At 37.0% G+C, this 15,845-nt stretch overlaps 1 protein-coding gene across 1 annotated transcript in view; it reads right to left on the bottom strand.

Moving 5' to 3' along the window:
* eif3ea (eukaryotic translation initiation factor 3, subunit E, a) overlaps window positions 1–12,341 on the bottom strand; it is a 47,316-nt gene extending 34,975 nt beyond the window's left edge. Inside the window, exons 1-4 of the mRNA XM_079893860.1 lie at window positions 12,200–12,341; window positions 10,889–11,006; window positions 10,659–10,776; window positions 1,733–1,775 (exon numbers count right to left, since the gene is read on the bottom strand). Coding sequence (XP_079749986.1) covers window positions 1,733–1,775; window positions 10,659–10,776; window positions 10,889–11,006; window positions 12,200–12,289 — 369 coding nt within the window. The 5' untranslated portion in view covers window positions 12,290–12,341. The remainder of the gene's footprint in view (window positions 1–1,732; window positions 1,776–10,658; window positions 10,777–10,888; window positions 11,007–12,199) is intronic.
* Between the last annotated feature and the right edge of the window lie 3,504 nt (window positions 12,342–15,845).

Raw genomic sequence — 15,845 nt, 5'->3', positions numbered from 1 at the left:
TAATAATTAAACCTATTAAAGTAATCAAATGTATTAAAAACACTGCATAGCCTTTACTATGTCAATTAAATATGCATTTATTCTTATTAAAGCCACAAAAGTGATTCAGTCAAGAGCAGTGAGAGATTTTCTTTTTGTTGTTGTTTGATTAACATTAATAACGACAGCAGGTAAATTTGGATGCTGTCACTTTAAGAGCGACTGCACGGATCTGATATACTCACGCGCTTTCTTTCTCAACTGTTTATGCTCACTTAAGAAATAAATGACTGTTTACTTGGAAAGACATGGTTACTTTGACACATAAGTATGTGTATTTAACTGTTCAAGCCCAATTAGTCTGTAAAAAGTTCTCACGCTTCTTTATGTGCGCGTCTCTCAGACAGCGCTGAGAAACAGTCTCTCTTTCTGCTGCTAACTGCACTTCAACGGTTTAAAAATCACTTGTTTTTAAACAGCAATACTTAAAAACGCATGCAAACAATAAGCTTTCGTGACAATGTTAGCACATCAACGTCACATGAGCGTAACCACGATAGAGACGACAGTCCAAAATGTCTTTAAAAATCAAATAAGCTAATAAGCAGGGTCAAATGTGACCCTGGACAACAAAACCAGTCACATGGGTCAATTTTCTAAATAAATAAGCTTTCCATTGATGTATGGTTTGTTAGGATAGGACAATATTTGGCCGAGATACAACTATTTGAAAATCTGGAATCTGAGGGTGCAAAAAAATTGAAAACATTGAGAAAATCACCTTTTAAGTTGTCCATTTATGTTCGCGATTGTGCAGCATTCACTCACAAAAATAAATGTTTTATATATTTACGGTTGAAAATTTACAAAATATACTCATTGAAAATTATCTTTACTTAATATCCTAATGATTTTTGGCATAAAAGAAAAATCGATAATTTGGACCCATACAATGTATTGTTGGCTTTTGCCACAAATATACATGTGCGACATGTGACTGGTTTTATGATCCAGGGTCACAAATGTGTTCTGATTTACTGTGATTTTGGTACTTTGTGCAGCAGTACTTTCACTTCTAGTGAGAACAGACAAATTATTTGAATCTTTTCAGAAAACTTTGTTCACATGTGAACCTACATGACCTCAAATACAATCCTCAATTTCAGCTAACAGCGATGACCAGAGAGCACCGGCAGTTTGATGGACAGTTCGATAGAACATGCTCGGGAAACTTGCTGCCAGAGCGTCTTAGAACAGAGAGCTCATTGTGTGTGTAGTTTAGATCTGTGTGTTTGTGTGGTCACAGTAAACTAGAGCCCTGGTGCGGATGTCGTTAAGGCCACAGGGGCCTTCCTGGGGGCGGCGACGAGAGGGTTGTTAAGGCGAGGATCGTGTCGTAAAGACGGCGTAGCCCGTGCAGTGAAGGTGCACTGAGGACAGGCCTCAGGTCAGTCTCAGGATGCTGGGGTGGGAGTGCCGTCAAGTCAAATATAGAATCCCCAGCATTCTTGAGGCCATACCCACGGGTCCCGAGCTGTTCAGTTTATTCTTAACAATTCGCCACAGAATGTAAATGTCCGCAGAAATTTCTGCAAGCCATAAAATCCCCGAAAATGACTTAAGGTTTGGGAAGTCATTTAATGTTTCGCTGCTCAGGGCCGCCCCTCCTGTTGGCCCCCGAAAACAACACTGGGTTCATAGAGAAGTCATGAGAACTCTTCAGAAGGGTGGAAGAGTCAGCAGAAGTACTTACGCCATGCTTGTCAGCCAGATAGTCGAACAGCATACGCCCGTCCCTGGAACACAGAAACATTTAGCTGTGAGCAACAGTTGATGGAATACACTTATTTTTAAAACGTATAAATAATCATATTAAATAAAACCACTATATTTTATTTTAAATGTAATATAATGAAATATAATGTAACATAAAAATATATTTTATTTTTATAAAAAAATAAAGGTTTCACTTTATTTTGATGGTCCCTTTACCAAAAATAATTAAAAAAAAAGAAAAAGAAAGAAAAAAGTTGGAAAACTATAAGAAAAAAAAAGTCACTTTCTCAAGAAAATGTGATCTAGATATGCCTCATGGTCCACTTCAATGAAAGTATATTAGTTTTATTTATTTTGCCAATGTCTGCCAGACAAAAATTGTAAGTCTGATTACTTATAGCACACATTTTTCAACCAGCCTCATGATTTGAGGTATCATTCATATCCGTAACACAAACTTTGCGGGATGAGTTACACAAAGACCTTTAATACTGGGGTTTAGAAAAACCAATAAGCCTAAAGACAAGCCTTAAAGTAACACCACTAAGGAAACGCCGCTAATTAAACAAAAAATAAAGTAACGAAGACATGAAAAACAAACATTGTGTCTCCTCCCAGGTGAGATGGAGTAAGAATCTACTGCGACTTGTGCGTATCATTGAGTTTTGGCAAAATGCTCAGCACGGGGGGCTGGTAACCAAGCTTACCGCATGACCACCTCCGCCAAATGTGGCCGGCCTCAGAAGAATTCGGCAAATGAAGCCATGCATGCTCCAGACAGAAAGAGGAGGTTTGCACGTTTATTTTATTTGTGGGGAGGTTCAAAGGCTGTTTATAAAGGCATTCTCCTGCAGAACTGCTTCTGTTCCATTATACTATCATCTGACAGATGCTGGGACTCTGGGTGGAGACGAGCCACCTCCCTTACGCCACGTCCTAAACAGCGATAAGTGATAAAACCTACCAATTTTTTCTGTGTAAATCAGGTTTTATTGATGTAAGCAGACATATCCGCAAACAGCAACAGTACATTTATGCAATTGTCTGATTTTTCTGTCTATGCCGTTGCGCTGGCGAGCCTCATCCTTTGTGAAATCTCATTGGTCTTTAATCTCGCTCCAAATAAGAACATCAGGAAACAAGGAATAGTTCACCCAAAAATGTAAATTCTGTCATTTACTCACTGTCATGTCTTTTGAAACCTTTATGGCTTCTGTGGAACACAAATAGAATATTTATAGTTGAATGTCCAAGCTGCTCTTTTCCATACAATGAAAGTGTATTGTGAGCACAACTGTCGAGCTAGATTTTGAATAATGACTCACATTTCAGTCCGTTCTTCAAACAAAGCTATTGTATGGCTTCAGAAGACTTGGAATATAGAGTCATATGGGCCACTTTTATGATGCATTTTTGTACATCATAAAAAACAGTTATAGGTTCTAGTCCTAGGGTTGCATGAATTGGGGTAAACAAAATGTATTGCAATTTTTCTAAAAAATTTTCAATGTAAACTTTTTTTTTTTTTAACTGATTTGCTTGTTTGAAGGGCTACATAATTTGGCCAACATTTTTGTGGTTATATATCAATATGACTGTATAATAATTTTTATTATTACAAAAAAAAAAAAAAGAACTTTAAAATTACAAATGTATTACAAAAATATTTCACTTTAACAAATAAAATTGAGAATTTAAGAGAATATAATAATAATTTCATTTGGTTATTCTGATTAATCGTGCAGCCTTACTCAATACCCATTCACTGTCACTGTATGGAAGAGAGCAGTGTGAACACTTAAAGTCTTCTTTTGTGATTCACAGAAGAAATAATGTCATGCAGGTTTTGAAAACAAGTTACAACACATTTTTTGATGAACTACCCTTTAAACACCAAATATCTACTAATGGGAACAAATATCGAGATTGCTCTTTTCAAATTGCTTGTCTTGTCGCATCAAACCAGATTAGAACACAGTCAATACAGAGATTTTTGCATTCGCCCAACCTCCTCTGCTCTCACCTAGTATCTCCAAAAACTAACAGTCAGTCCATGTTAATCTGTCTGCTGAGGAAGACATTACATCTTTACTCCGTCAGCTCTCACCACCTCCCGTCTGGGTTGAAATGAGGAACAGACAGGGCAGGTTTCGCCATGGAGGTCAATGCATTGGTGCTGAGGGAACTGCGAGATAACTCGGCCCTTAGCCATTCAGTGCAGCTCATCTGTCCATCACGCTCAGTCTGTTAAAGAAAAAATCCATCGCCACTCCATATGTCCTAACACTCCTGAACAATGGTCCTGACAGATTTCTAAACATGATATCACCTGCTTACTGCATCCGCCCTGTGAGTGACATTGTCAGAGAGCTGACCCAGTAAACATCCGACTGATGTTGTTTAAAAGAAACATGTCGCACACACGCAGCTATTAACAAATAAAAGAACAAATAAAGACGAGTCCTGATCTGCACTTCCTCGTGGTCGTCTCGGCCTGTGAAACTCCAGACACCAAAAAATGCCCCCCGAAACCCGAAATATTCAGATCGAACAAGTAAACTTCAAAGTCGCTCGTTAATGAAGAGCAGACATCCATTTGAGTGGGTTAATTAAGACTGCGCCTGGTTCTAAGGCCACATACTTAATCCTAAACTGTGATAAAAGCATGTTTTGGAGAAACGAAACGCAAACTGGTGTTTAAAAATGTCTAGGGAAGGCAATACCACCTACTGAGATTTCACACTGTAGAGACACCACAAACACACATCGGTAGCCTGATAAAATATATGGAAGCACGGTGCTGTATTAACGCTAGTCAAAGCGAGCAATTAAACAATAACTAAGTGCAGATCGTGGCCTCAGCTGCTGCCTCTATACCTGCAGGGGCCAAAAGACATAGAACACAGACACAAAAAAAAGATATAAAACAGCTCTAGCAAAATGTGATTAAAAAGTTAACCAAAGCTATTAGCAATTATTGCTGTGGCAAGCAAATTTCAACAAACCCCTAACCCCAAATATTAAACTTGTCCTACATGGTTTGTGTTGAAGATATGAATGATACATTAAATCATGCAGCTTTTGATTTTGAACATTCTAACCAACATATAGGACAGCAATAAGAACTACCCAGAACACATTACCGACTGCATAGCAACACCCTGGCAACGAACCACAACAACCTAGTATTGTATCATCAACCTCTTTTTGTGTATGTGTAAAAATCTAGATTCTAAGTAGGCTAAATCTGCTAAAACCACAAAGCTTAGGTTAAAATAACCATAAAAGCATGTCAAAAACAAATATAATTAACAACACCAATATTTACAGTAATAAATGTAAATTAATCATTAAGTGTAGTTTATTTCATTAAAGGCAGGGTAGGCAGGATTTTTCTAAAAAACTTTTTCCCAAATTTGTTTAAACTGTCTTTATATACCAATACATAATTAAAATGTAAGTACTCTGAAAAAGAGAGTATAAAAATCGAGTGTCTGTAGAAGTCCTCTCAGGGCTGCAATAAACACAGCTACTTATTTCCATTCGGAACGAATGAAATGATTGGCTGGGCGACTGTCACTCGCCCTCGCTACCATGGCTACAACCCCTGCTGCTACAGGAGCTGCCCACATGCGCGCACCCGTTTGACTCGAGGAGGCGAAGACGCACGGAAGCTAGGAAGAATCACAATTATGGCAGAGAAAGAGCAGTCAAAATTCCCAGTACCGGCATATACAGTCAGCGAAGGCAAACAAGGCAAAAAAAGGAACTAGGGAACTCAATGCAACCTGTTTTTAGCTTTGCCTTATGTTACTAGCTTGTTACCGAATCAAACTCAATATATTTTAAACTTTACCAGTATCGATATGCTAGCTTGATAGAGAGTACTAACAGCCATGTTAGTTGTTTATATTCATAATGATAAAGTTAGGTATTTTATTACATGTGATTCTGACATGATGTCACTACATGCACTGCGCTCCTCTCCGCTCGGCGCTGGCAAACGCGTCCTCCTCCAGCTGAGCGGTCGGCATCTCGGGTTCATGTGTTTTGGGGGCGCGGATTTGGAAGGAGCCCAGAAGGGAGGGGGTGGGAGTGAATGGAAATTTGGGAAAAAGTATTTTAGAAAAATCCTGCCTACCCTGCCTTTAATATTAACCAAACAATGCTGACAAAAAAACACTTACTGACTGTTTATGAATTACTCAAATTATTATTACTTAAGAAACAACTGAAAGCTACATGCCATTGTTTTTTGATTTGCCATTTTAGTTGTTAATTATTTATATTAATAGCATATAAGATTTTGCTAGGTTCATGAGAAAACTGCATACAGTTCATTAGTTAAAATTAAAAGCTAAAATTAGCCTACTTAAATCATTTAAAAAAAATTATATTTATAATATATAATTTTATAATTTATAATATATATATATATATATACACTGCATGAGACATCAGAGAACCGTGGCGTGAACATGTGAATGTGTCGTTAAATTATTGAAATATTAACTTCAAGGGGTTCTTCAAGTAGGGCTTGGTATTCGATTTGAAAATTTTGACAGAATATTCAGGGTTTTTTTTTTTTTGCACACCTGGGATCCCCTGCGAAACGGTTCTCATTCGCGCTTGAATAAGGCCGGTGACACACTGGCTGCGTGGCGTGAGTGTCTCAGCTGTGTGGCGTGTCGGCTCCCATGTTAACAGGTTGGAGTTTGTACACTGCCTGCGTGAGACACGCATCTCAGGCGCGGCTCGAGCCACGCGGAAAACGCGTGCATGCTAGAAATAGAACCGACGCCAAGTGTTCCAGCAACAGGAGTGTTCTCTGGCTAGAGTGCAGAACAGCGGAGTTTGTAGCCTATGGACCAAAGTGCATGCCTGAGCTTGTGTTTTGGGTTAAGCTACGTTGCTTTGACATTGTGGAAAATAGAATAATAGAAAAAAAATGTATTAGCCTTTTTACCCGTTATTATCAAACTAAATTAATCTCGTTTTTAATTTAACTTAATTTCGTTTTTCTTTATTTAAATTTCGTTTTTCTTTATTTAAATTTCGTTTTTCTTTATTTAAATTTCGTTTTTCCTTATTTAAATTTTGTTTTTCTTTAAATTTCGTTCTTTCTTTAAATTTCGTTTTTCTTTCTTTAAATCTCGATTTTTCTTTCTTTAAATTTTGTTTTTTCTTTATTTAAATTTCGTTTTTCTTTATTTACATTTTTTTGCTTCATTTAAATTTCGTTTTTCTTTATTTAAATTTCATTTTTCTTTATTTAAATTTCGTTTTTCTTTATTTAAATTTCGTTTTTCTTTATTTAAATTTCGTTTTTCTTTATTTAAATCTACCCTTTACTGTGTCAGTAATTTGTTAGTCAGAAAAATATTAGACTACCTTAAAAGTATTGCTTAATTTAACAGACCTGTGTGTGTGCGTTTTATATCACTAGTGCAGTGTCCGTTCTCGGAGCATATAAGCCCTGCCCGCGTAAGGCGCGCCGCTTCCCGCTCGCGCTGTTCTGTAGTTTACTAAAAGTTTATTAATTCTGAATGTGTCGCGTCTCACGTGTCCATCTATATTGCACCAAATGCCACACTGCACTCCCTTGTGAAGTCGATTGGATGAACGGTTCTCGAAATAATCAAAATGCAAACGGACATACAGACACATAGAGATTCCTGCCTTTATTAGAGAGAAGAATATGTTCAGCACCCTCTCTCCGAAGCTTCGAATATTCGATGTTCATTACTACCGAAGCTTCGAAGCTCAAAAAATGGTATTCGGACCAGCCCTATCTTCAAGTAAACATTTTAGGCCAAAGAGGTTCGGCTGAAAAAAAAGGGAATCCCTGCTATAAAAGACAGGCAAAGATTCACAAATATTTAAACACTTTGAACAGTGGTCTCATGATCAGGTCTAAATTATCTCAAATATAGTGGCTAAATCAGTGACTAACTCATTGCTATGCATTCTCTTCTGTTCTTTCTAGGTTTGATGGCGACTGATTGAGAGCAGAACAATGTCTTTTCAATCCAACATAATCAACAGGAATCCACTGTCTCTAATCCAACAAATCCCTCCAACTGCTAATCGTAATGCTATTTGAGAATATATATACTTGCTTTAGTGATCAATGCAACAACAACCTTCTTTTAAGAAAAAACATCTCTTAATCCCTTATACACCACATATCTAAACCTAAAACATCTAGATTGGCCGGCAGCTAGAAAAGAGGCACATCCATCAAAGAAAAGCAAGCACTAGATGAGGACTAAGTTTAACCAAAATATTTTAATTATGGCAAAGTCAGCATCAGATAAATTGAAAAGTAGCCTCAGTGAAACTCACCACAGGATGCTCTAACATTCTGTTCTTCTGAAATTTGCAGAATGAAACCATACACTCATCCACATGGCAATTTCAATCAAATGCGAACCGATTGTGATTACAAATGCCCGCTGATGTTCTGCCATCCACTTAATTAAATGGCACTTAAGCCAGACCATCCAGAAAAAGAGCCACAAATGTTCTGTTTGGAGTATCGTCTAGCATCGAGCAGGGCTTCATCCCACATCCCTGAGGACTGTCTTGTCTCAAATGTGCAATTGTACACTGTTCAACTTGCATTAGATGAACAACAAAATAACTAAAGTACCATCTCAGCTGTTGCTTGGAATAGACAATGACTAATCTTGTCATAACATTAAATGATTCTCCAGTCTTCTTCCAGTAAAAACCACAGACATGTAAAGGTCTATACAAATGTACTGTTAAGTACAGAGAGATCAATTCTAATTTAAAGTCAACCACTGTACACTCTAAAGCAGGGATGGGCAACTTCGGTCCTGGAGGGCCACTGTCCTACAGAGTTTAGCTCCAGCCCTGAAAAAAATCACCTGCCTGTAACTTTCTAGTAATCCTGAGGACCTTGATTAGCTTGTTCAGGTGTGTTTGATTAGGGTTGGAGCTAAACTCTGTAGGACATTGGCCCTCCAGGACCGAAGTTGCCCATCCCTGCTCTAAAGCAGTGGTTCTCAACTCCAGTCCTCGGGACCCGCTGCTCTGCACATTTTGTATGTCTCCCTTATTTAACACACCTGAATCAGATCATCAGCTCGTTAAGAGAGACTCCATGAACTGAACTGAGTGTGTCAGATAAGAGAGACATACAAAATGTGCAGAGCAACGGGTCCCGAGGACTGGAGTTGAGAACCACTGCTCTAAAGTGTGCACCAAATACCTCAAAAAACAGGCTTTGGGGCATGTCCATGGCCAAACACGTCTGAATACACAAATGAGCCAATAAAGACAAGCATTAGCCTACTTGACTGACTAAATGAACTGAAATTCAAAAGCACTGACAAAGTAAAAACAATAATAAATGAATAATAATGACAACTGTTACGAGCCCCTGCTCGTTCTCGTTTTCTCTTTTCTTTTTCTTTCTGAGCATAGTTACCAATTGGATGGGGGCGGAGCCTGATTATTCCTAACACCTGCAGCCTCTGCTTATTTAAGAGCTGCTGGTGGCACCTCACGTTGGCTTACCTCAGGAAACCTATTGTTGGTGGTTATTTTCCTTTTGTACAGGATGGTGAGTTTTCTTTGTTTAGTTATATTAGAATAGAGGGAAAGCATAGGTAAGTAAGCTGACCCGGACGATTCTTTTGTGTTTGTTTATTTTTCTCTGTAGTTAGGAAATGTTAACTGAGTTGTAGTTCAGATTAGTTAGCTCGCCAGTCCTGATTTGAGTTTTGTGTGTTTATATGGTCCTTTGTTTTGTTACTTTTACTGCCAATAAATGTAATCCTTTTCTTGCCCTGGCCATTGCGATTTGTTAGTAACTTTTTTTTTTTAATGACTTGTGTTGGTCCCTAATCTGGGTCATAACAATATACACAGATTGTTTAAAACAACAAACTTTTAGTGTGACTTTTTAGTGTAAAATAAAGAATTTCCTAAAAGAGAATAAAATTTCCTAAAGACATAGACAAGGAACAACCTTGAATGAATGAAAAGGAACATCTCATAAATGACTTATGTATATGGATATTTAGATACTCAGGTGAGACAAACCTTTTTAAAGTCTGCGTGAACCGGAAGTTGCAAACGACTTTTCTCCAGTGTTGTGACGTATTTCCCAGTGAAAAGGAATATTGAACAGAGGGCAGGGTTTTACTCTAACGCTCCTCCTCTCCATCTCTGCTCATAACAGACTAACGGTTTGAGGGGAGTGGTTAAGCGTTTCCCAACCCAAGCCGTCAAACCTACATCATCAGAGAAGGAACGCCATTCCAGACCGGAAGTAACTTTTCAGACTTTGATTAAAGATTACGACGGCAAACAATTTTTTTTCTGTGTATTAACTTGCACGGATTAATTTTACCACACGACTAGTAATATGCGCTAACAAAGTAAATAGGGTCAATTTTGATTTCAGTTGGACTTTAATAAATTTGCTGTTAATTTACATGTGGATAAATTTGTTTTTCTACAAATTCAAGTACAAGAGTAAAGAAGCGTTTAAGTATGGCAAATAATGGCAGTTGCCATACACTGGCATTCAGACATTTCTTGTACCGTCAGATCGTTTCACTTCATAAGACCTCAATTTATAGTCAGGAGCCACAGGTATTAATTTTGTTTTGCATGTATATATATTTTTTTTTTTTTTTGACTCCCAAAGTGACAGTAGCCATTGACTTGCATTGAATCACCGTGGACCACGGTTTCAGCTAAAAACTTAACTGTTCTACTGAAGGAAAGTAAGTCACCTATATCTTGGAGGGCCTGAGGGTGAGTAAATTAACAGCAGATTGAACCATCTCTTTAAAAAATAATAAGACAGTATGTGACAGAGACAGTTGAAAATATTAGTACATGTGTAATTTCAGCATTTACTGTACCTTGTAGACTGCATCTGTCTCATGGTCTCTGGGTCCTCAAACACTTTCACAATCGGCTCGGTATCAGCTTGCAGTTGTTTCAGTTGAGCCACAACTTCAGTCCTCTTCTCTCTGAGAGCTGCAAACAGGTGATACATTTTAGATATGAATCTCATACAGTCAATTCTCAAGCATCACATTAAGCGACGCATCTTTTATCACTGAAGACCATTAGAACTGAAAGCACTTACAGCTGGGTATTTCTTTATCAGGATATAAATTCCTGTATACATCCATGGCAAAGTCCACCATGTTGGTGTCACTGAGGAGATCCAGCTTTCCATGGAGGAGCTCATTCTCATTGTAGATCTAGAAAACAGTGACAGTGACATGCAGATGTGAGAATACATTGGAACAAAAGTTTGGAACAATTGTATTAATGATTTGAAATAAGTATCTTATGCTCACTACGACTATGCTGAAAAACAGTAATTTTGTGAAATAATTACATTTTAAAATAAATGTTTGCTATTTAAATATTTTAAAATGCAATTTATTCCTGTGATGGCAAATCTGTATTTTCAGCATCATTACTCCAGTCTTCAGTGTCACATGATCCTTCAGAAATCATAATAATATGATGATTTAGTGTTCAGTTATTATTGGTGCTCAATTATCAATAAAGGTTGTTATTATTATCAATGTTGACAACAGTTCCAGCTTAATATTTCTGTGGAAACTGTAATACTTTTTTTCAGAATTCTCTGATGAATAGAACAGCATTCATTTGAAATATAAATATTTTGTAACATTATAAATATATTTACTGTCATTTGTATCAATTTAATGCGTTCTTGTTTATTTAAAGTATTTATTTCTTCATCTTTTTAAAGATCGATTTTACCCCAAACTTTTTAAATGGTAACTTAGTACATCAAGCTTCCACAAAAATACGAAGCACCACAACTGTTTTCACCATTGATAATAAATGTTTCTTGAGCACCAAAACAGCATAGAATGATTTCTGAAGGATCATGTAGCACTGAAGACTGGAGTAATAATGCTGAAAATTCAGCTTTTCATCATAGGAATAAATTATATATATTTATTTATTTAAATTACAAGAGAAAACATGTATTTTAAATTGTAATATTTCACAACAATATTACTATTGTACGGTTTTGTCAGCTGGTCAGAAACTCTTTCTCGCTGCTTGGAAAGCTAAGCAGCTCACGATGTTTTGCTAGCCTACACAGCTAGCAAATAACTAACAGAGGGTTTAGTTGTACTATGGCAAGACAGTGTGTCCATAATTATTCAGGTCAAAGTTTTTTTTTTTTTTTTTTGTTCTGTCATTTTCCTGTATTTACTCTGTGTTATTTTAATACCGGCTGAACTCATGAGTTATGTGATTTTTTACACAATACCGGACGCAAGTTAGCGGTGCGGCTCCACTATATTGCGGCTACCGGCTGCGCGCACGTGGTATTACCTATGCCGCCTTCTACAAACAAACAGTGCTACAACACGCCTGCAAAACCGAACGTATGTTACACATGTACCTCTTTTACTGAAAGGAATTCCAGCAGTGGGAAAACGAGATGCCTGTCCAAAAAGTGGGCGATTTTGGTGGTAAGATCGTATTCCGCCATGTTGACTACGGAAGAGGACGCGCTTCAAAACGGGGAAAACTTTATTTAATTCAGTTTTCACACAGTACAAAGCGCCATAGGCTGCAGGTGTAAGTGAAAGTCACAGTATCAGAGAATATACTGGTTTAAATTGAATGATGTTTACTCTATGCAGAATAAAAATATTATAGAATAAAGCTACAAAATAAACAGAATACTATATATATATATATATATATATATATATATATATATATATATATATATATATATATATATATATATATATATATTTACTCTGGTATTCCCTGTAGCCTACTTATAAATGCAATAAAAACGAATAGAATAAAATAAACATTTTTTAAACCAGCTAGGTTTATTAATAATATGCTTACTCTAATGTAAAACAGAATGAAATAGGGAATAAATTAAGGAATAAAACGAAATTGTATTAATAAAATTTACTTGACTATTCTGCGCTAATATAATAAAGTTAACAAATGAAACAGAATACAATAGTTCAAATAATCAAATTTAGCCTACTCAACTGCACTTCTAGGAAAGTTTTTTTTTTTTTTAAAACAATTAGATTTAATAATTATATTTGGTCGATTGTAAAACAACAGAACAGAACAGAATAAATTTAAAGAATAAAATTGTATTAAAGGCAGGGTAGGAGATTTGTTCCAGAAACATTTTTTGTTATGCTGGTTGAAATCCATGATAACAATCACTTATGACACACTTAACGACTAGATGAAACATTCTAAGACTGAACTGAACACTACAGACTGTTTCCAACGACTGGAGCAGATTTTAAACACCAACTGTGAACACCTGAACGCAACTGTCTCTGACTCGGCGCGTTTGGGCATGATCAGTATCAAATTATATTCATAATCGGACTTACAGTCGTTAAATGTGTCCCCGGCTTAAGTTAAGTGTTCTAAATGTATTTATAAGTATATGTCGTCTGTGGAAGTCATAGGACCATAAAATGTTCAGCCAATCATTGCATTCGGTCCGAATGCAATGGTACAATGTCCTGCCTGTCAACGCATGTATTTTCATACCTCCACGGTTTACGTCATCAGCGCATTTCATGCTATGCAGAGCTAAACGTCAATCACAGAGCACCGCAACTGAAACAGCAGTTCCTCCTGAACCAAAACAATGAGCTTATGCTGCGTTCACGCCATAATTTGGAAGAGATGGAAACCTGTGACGATATATAATCGGAGTGGTTTGTGTCTCGAATTCATGCGTTTTAATTGCAACATTATCAATGCCAAAATAAATCTGAAGCAGTCAGCTGGTACAATGAAGAGCTCTTTAAGTTCATTATGTTATGTTTCCTCTGTTGTGACTATACTCTGCGCTAACAGAATTGAATAATATTTGATGCAATATAAAATAAAGCAGTGCAGTCCGTAACTTTTGGTGCTCTAGCGGTTAATAAACAGAAGTGCATGCGTCTCTCAGAAGAACATTGTAGCTGGAGCTACTCTCTGTTCACGTCTATGATGAGTCGCGCAGCATTTACACTGCAAGTCTTAATGCACAGATCCGATCTTTTGACCATATCTGATTTTTTGCCCCTCCTGTTTACATTCACTTTAGACAGGACTGGAATCCAATATCTGTGTTTACATTAATTCCCACCCAAAATGATTTTCGCTGATCTATGCACATAGACCCTGGTTTTGAATGGCCGTGCTATTAAAATAATTTATATAATTCATGTCGGGTGGTCATGATTATTTGCCAGCATGGTCAAGATAACAGCTGTCATGACTCATGAATGTTTTGTGGCGCAAAATCTGATGGAATATATTCCGGAGATAATTTTCATTTATCTACAGCTCAGATCTAGAATTATGAGGTGAAATAAAGTAGCCCTGTAATATATATATATATATATTTTTTTTTTTTTTTTTTTTTATGAATTCGAATGAGAGAGCGAGAGAGAGAGAGAGAGAGTGCAATTTATTGTACTCGCAAATAGAATAAAATAGAAAAATAAGTTTACTAAACTCTGCATGAATATAATAGCCTACAACAATCTCTCTAGTGTGTAATTCTAGCCTACTTAAATAGGAGCACATATGCTATAAACCTTTCAAGACTATATAATTTGACTGCAGAATTGATACAATGAAACATTTTATTTCTAAAGAGGTCGTGTTTTGCCAAGTGAACTTGGTGAATTTTTAAAAACCCAGCTGAAATAATGGGCCTCTTCCAGAACCCACTGAAATTCCTCCAGCAGACAAGTATCAGCGAGAGTTCCAGAGAGAGGTGACCTCTTTCTGGAACACAGTGCTACCTTCACTTCAAGATCAAAACAAAACGGAGGTCCAACAGGAAAAAAAAAGCTCCCTCAATGACATTACTGTCAAAATAATCATGCAATATGGGCCTACCTCAATGATAAATTGAAGACAGGAGCAGAAGAGCATCCAGCGGGTTTTATACTCCTCACTTCAGCAGCTGTCTCATAAAGATGCCCATGTGTTGGCCATACACCGCAGAGAAGAGCCAATATCAGCTCCTAAATGGCCCATCTCTAATGGGTTCCACAAGCACTATATTTACTTGACAACCACACAGCACTGTCCTGGATCCCAAAACAATTTCCCTCTTGTAACATCGAACCCTTGTTTCTTCTGACTGTGGAATGAGTCACAAATGTAAAGCTGTCACTTTGGCCAACTCTGTTTAACTGGGCAACTCCGAAAGCTGGAGGGAAAACAACATATGTAGTTAAAGATGTCTTTGAGGATTTATATATCCGAACAAAGCCCTTTAGTTAAAACGTACTTTTGTTTGGAATGGTATTTAGTGGCATGACATCTTGTTTTGAGACATCATGATTTTTAACTCTCTTTGAAACATGGGAATATCACATCAAAATTCACGCTTGCTTTAGCTACGAGTTTTCACAGTCTTTGTGAGTGCATGACGTTTCCTTTGCAAACCAATCATGTTTTTCTTTTTTGAGTATATTGTTTGCAGTCACACCCACCATACGTTTCCAACTTCCCAGAGTTCATGAGAAAATCCTTTTGTCCAAATAATTCAGCATCAATAATGCGTTTCTTGCTTGCGAGCATATGCACAGTGATAGCCTTGGAGTTTTTACAAAAGAAATGCAAGGAGCTCATTTATTTATGGCTCTTATTTTACTTACTTGTTTTATAATTCTCAATGAGACAATTTATTTTCCCTGTTTCAACAATTTGGCACATCAAACCTAGCTGGCACTCTGCTTGGGAAGACCTCCATGAGAATTATTGTGAAATAATTATCCATGGCTTAATATTAGGAAATTACCGGCTGTTACTAAGTGCTTTGGTTTAACTGCAAATAGGCACCATGTCGGGATTGTAAATGCTTCGGCTCTTAAGCTGGAATTATTTTTTCCTCACTATCCCTATTTATAATGTACCTAAGTGTTCCACTGTCTCTCTCGGGAATAAAGGTGTCATTTTTTTTTTATATGAAAGGGATAGTAACAAGTTTTATCACATATAATCTCTTTCTAAATTTGAGACAAAATGATCATATTTGGTGTTTC

The sequence above is a fragment of the Squalius cephalus genome, assembly GCF_949319135.1.
Source record: "Squalius cephalus genome assembly, chromosome: 15".
NCBI classification, from domain to species: domain Eukaryota; kingdom Metazoa; phylum Chordata; class Actinopteri; order Cypriniformes; family Leuciscidae; genus Squalius; species Squalius cephalus.
The sequence above is the reverse complement of the archived record's forward strand: the minus strand, read 5'-3'. Positions and strand labels throughout refer to the sequence as shown.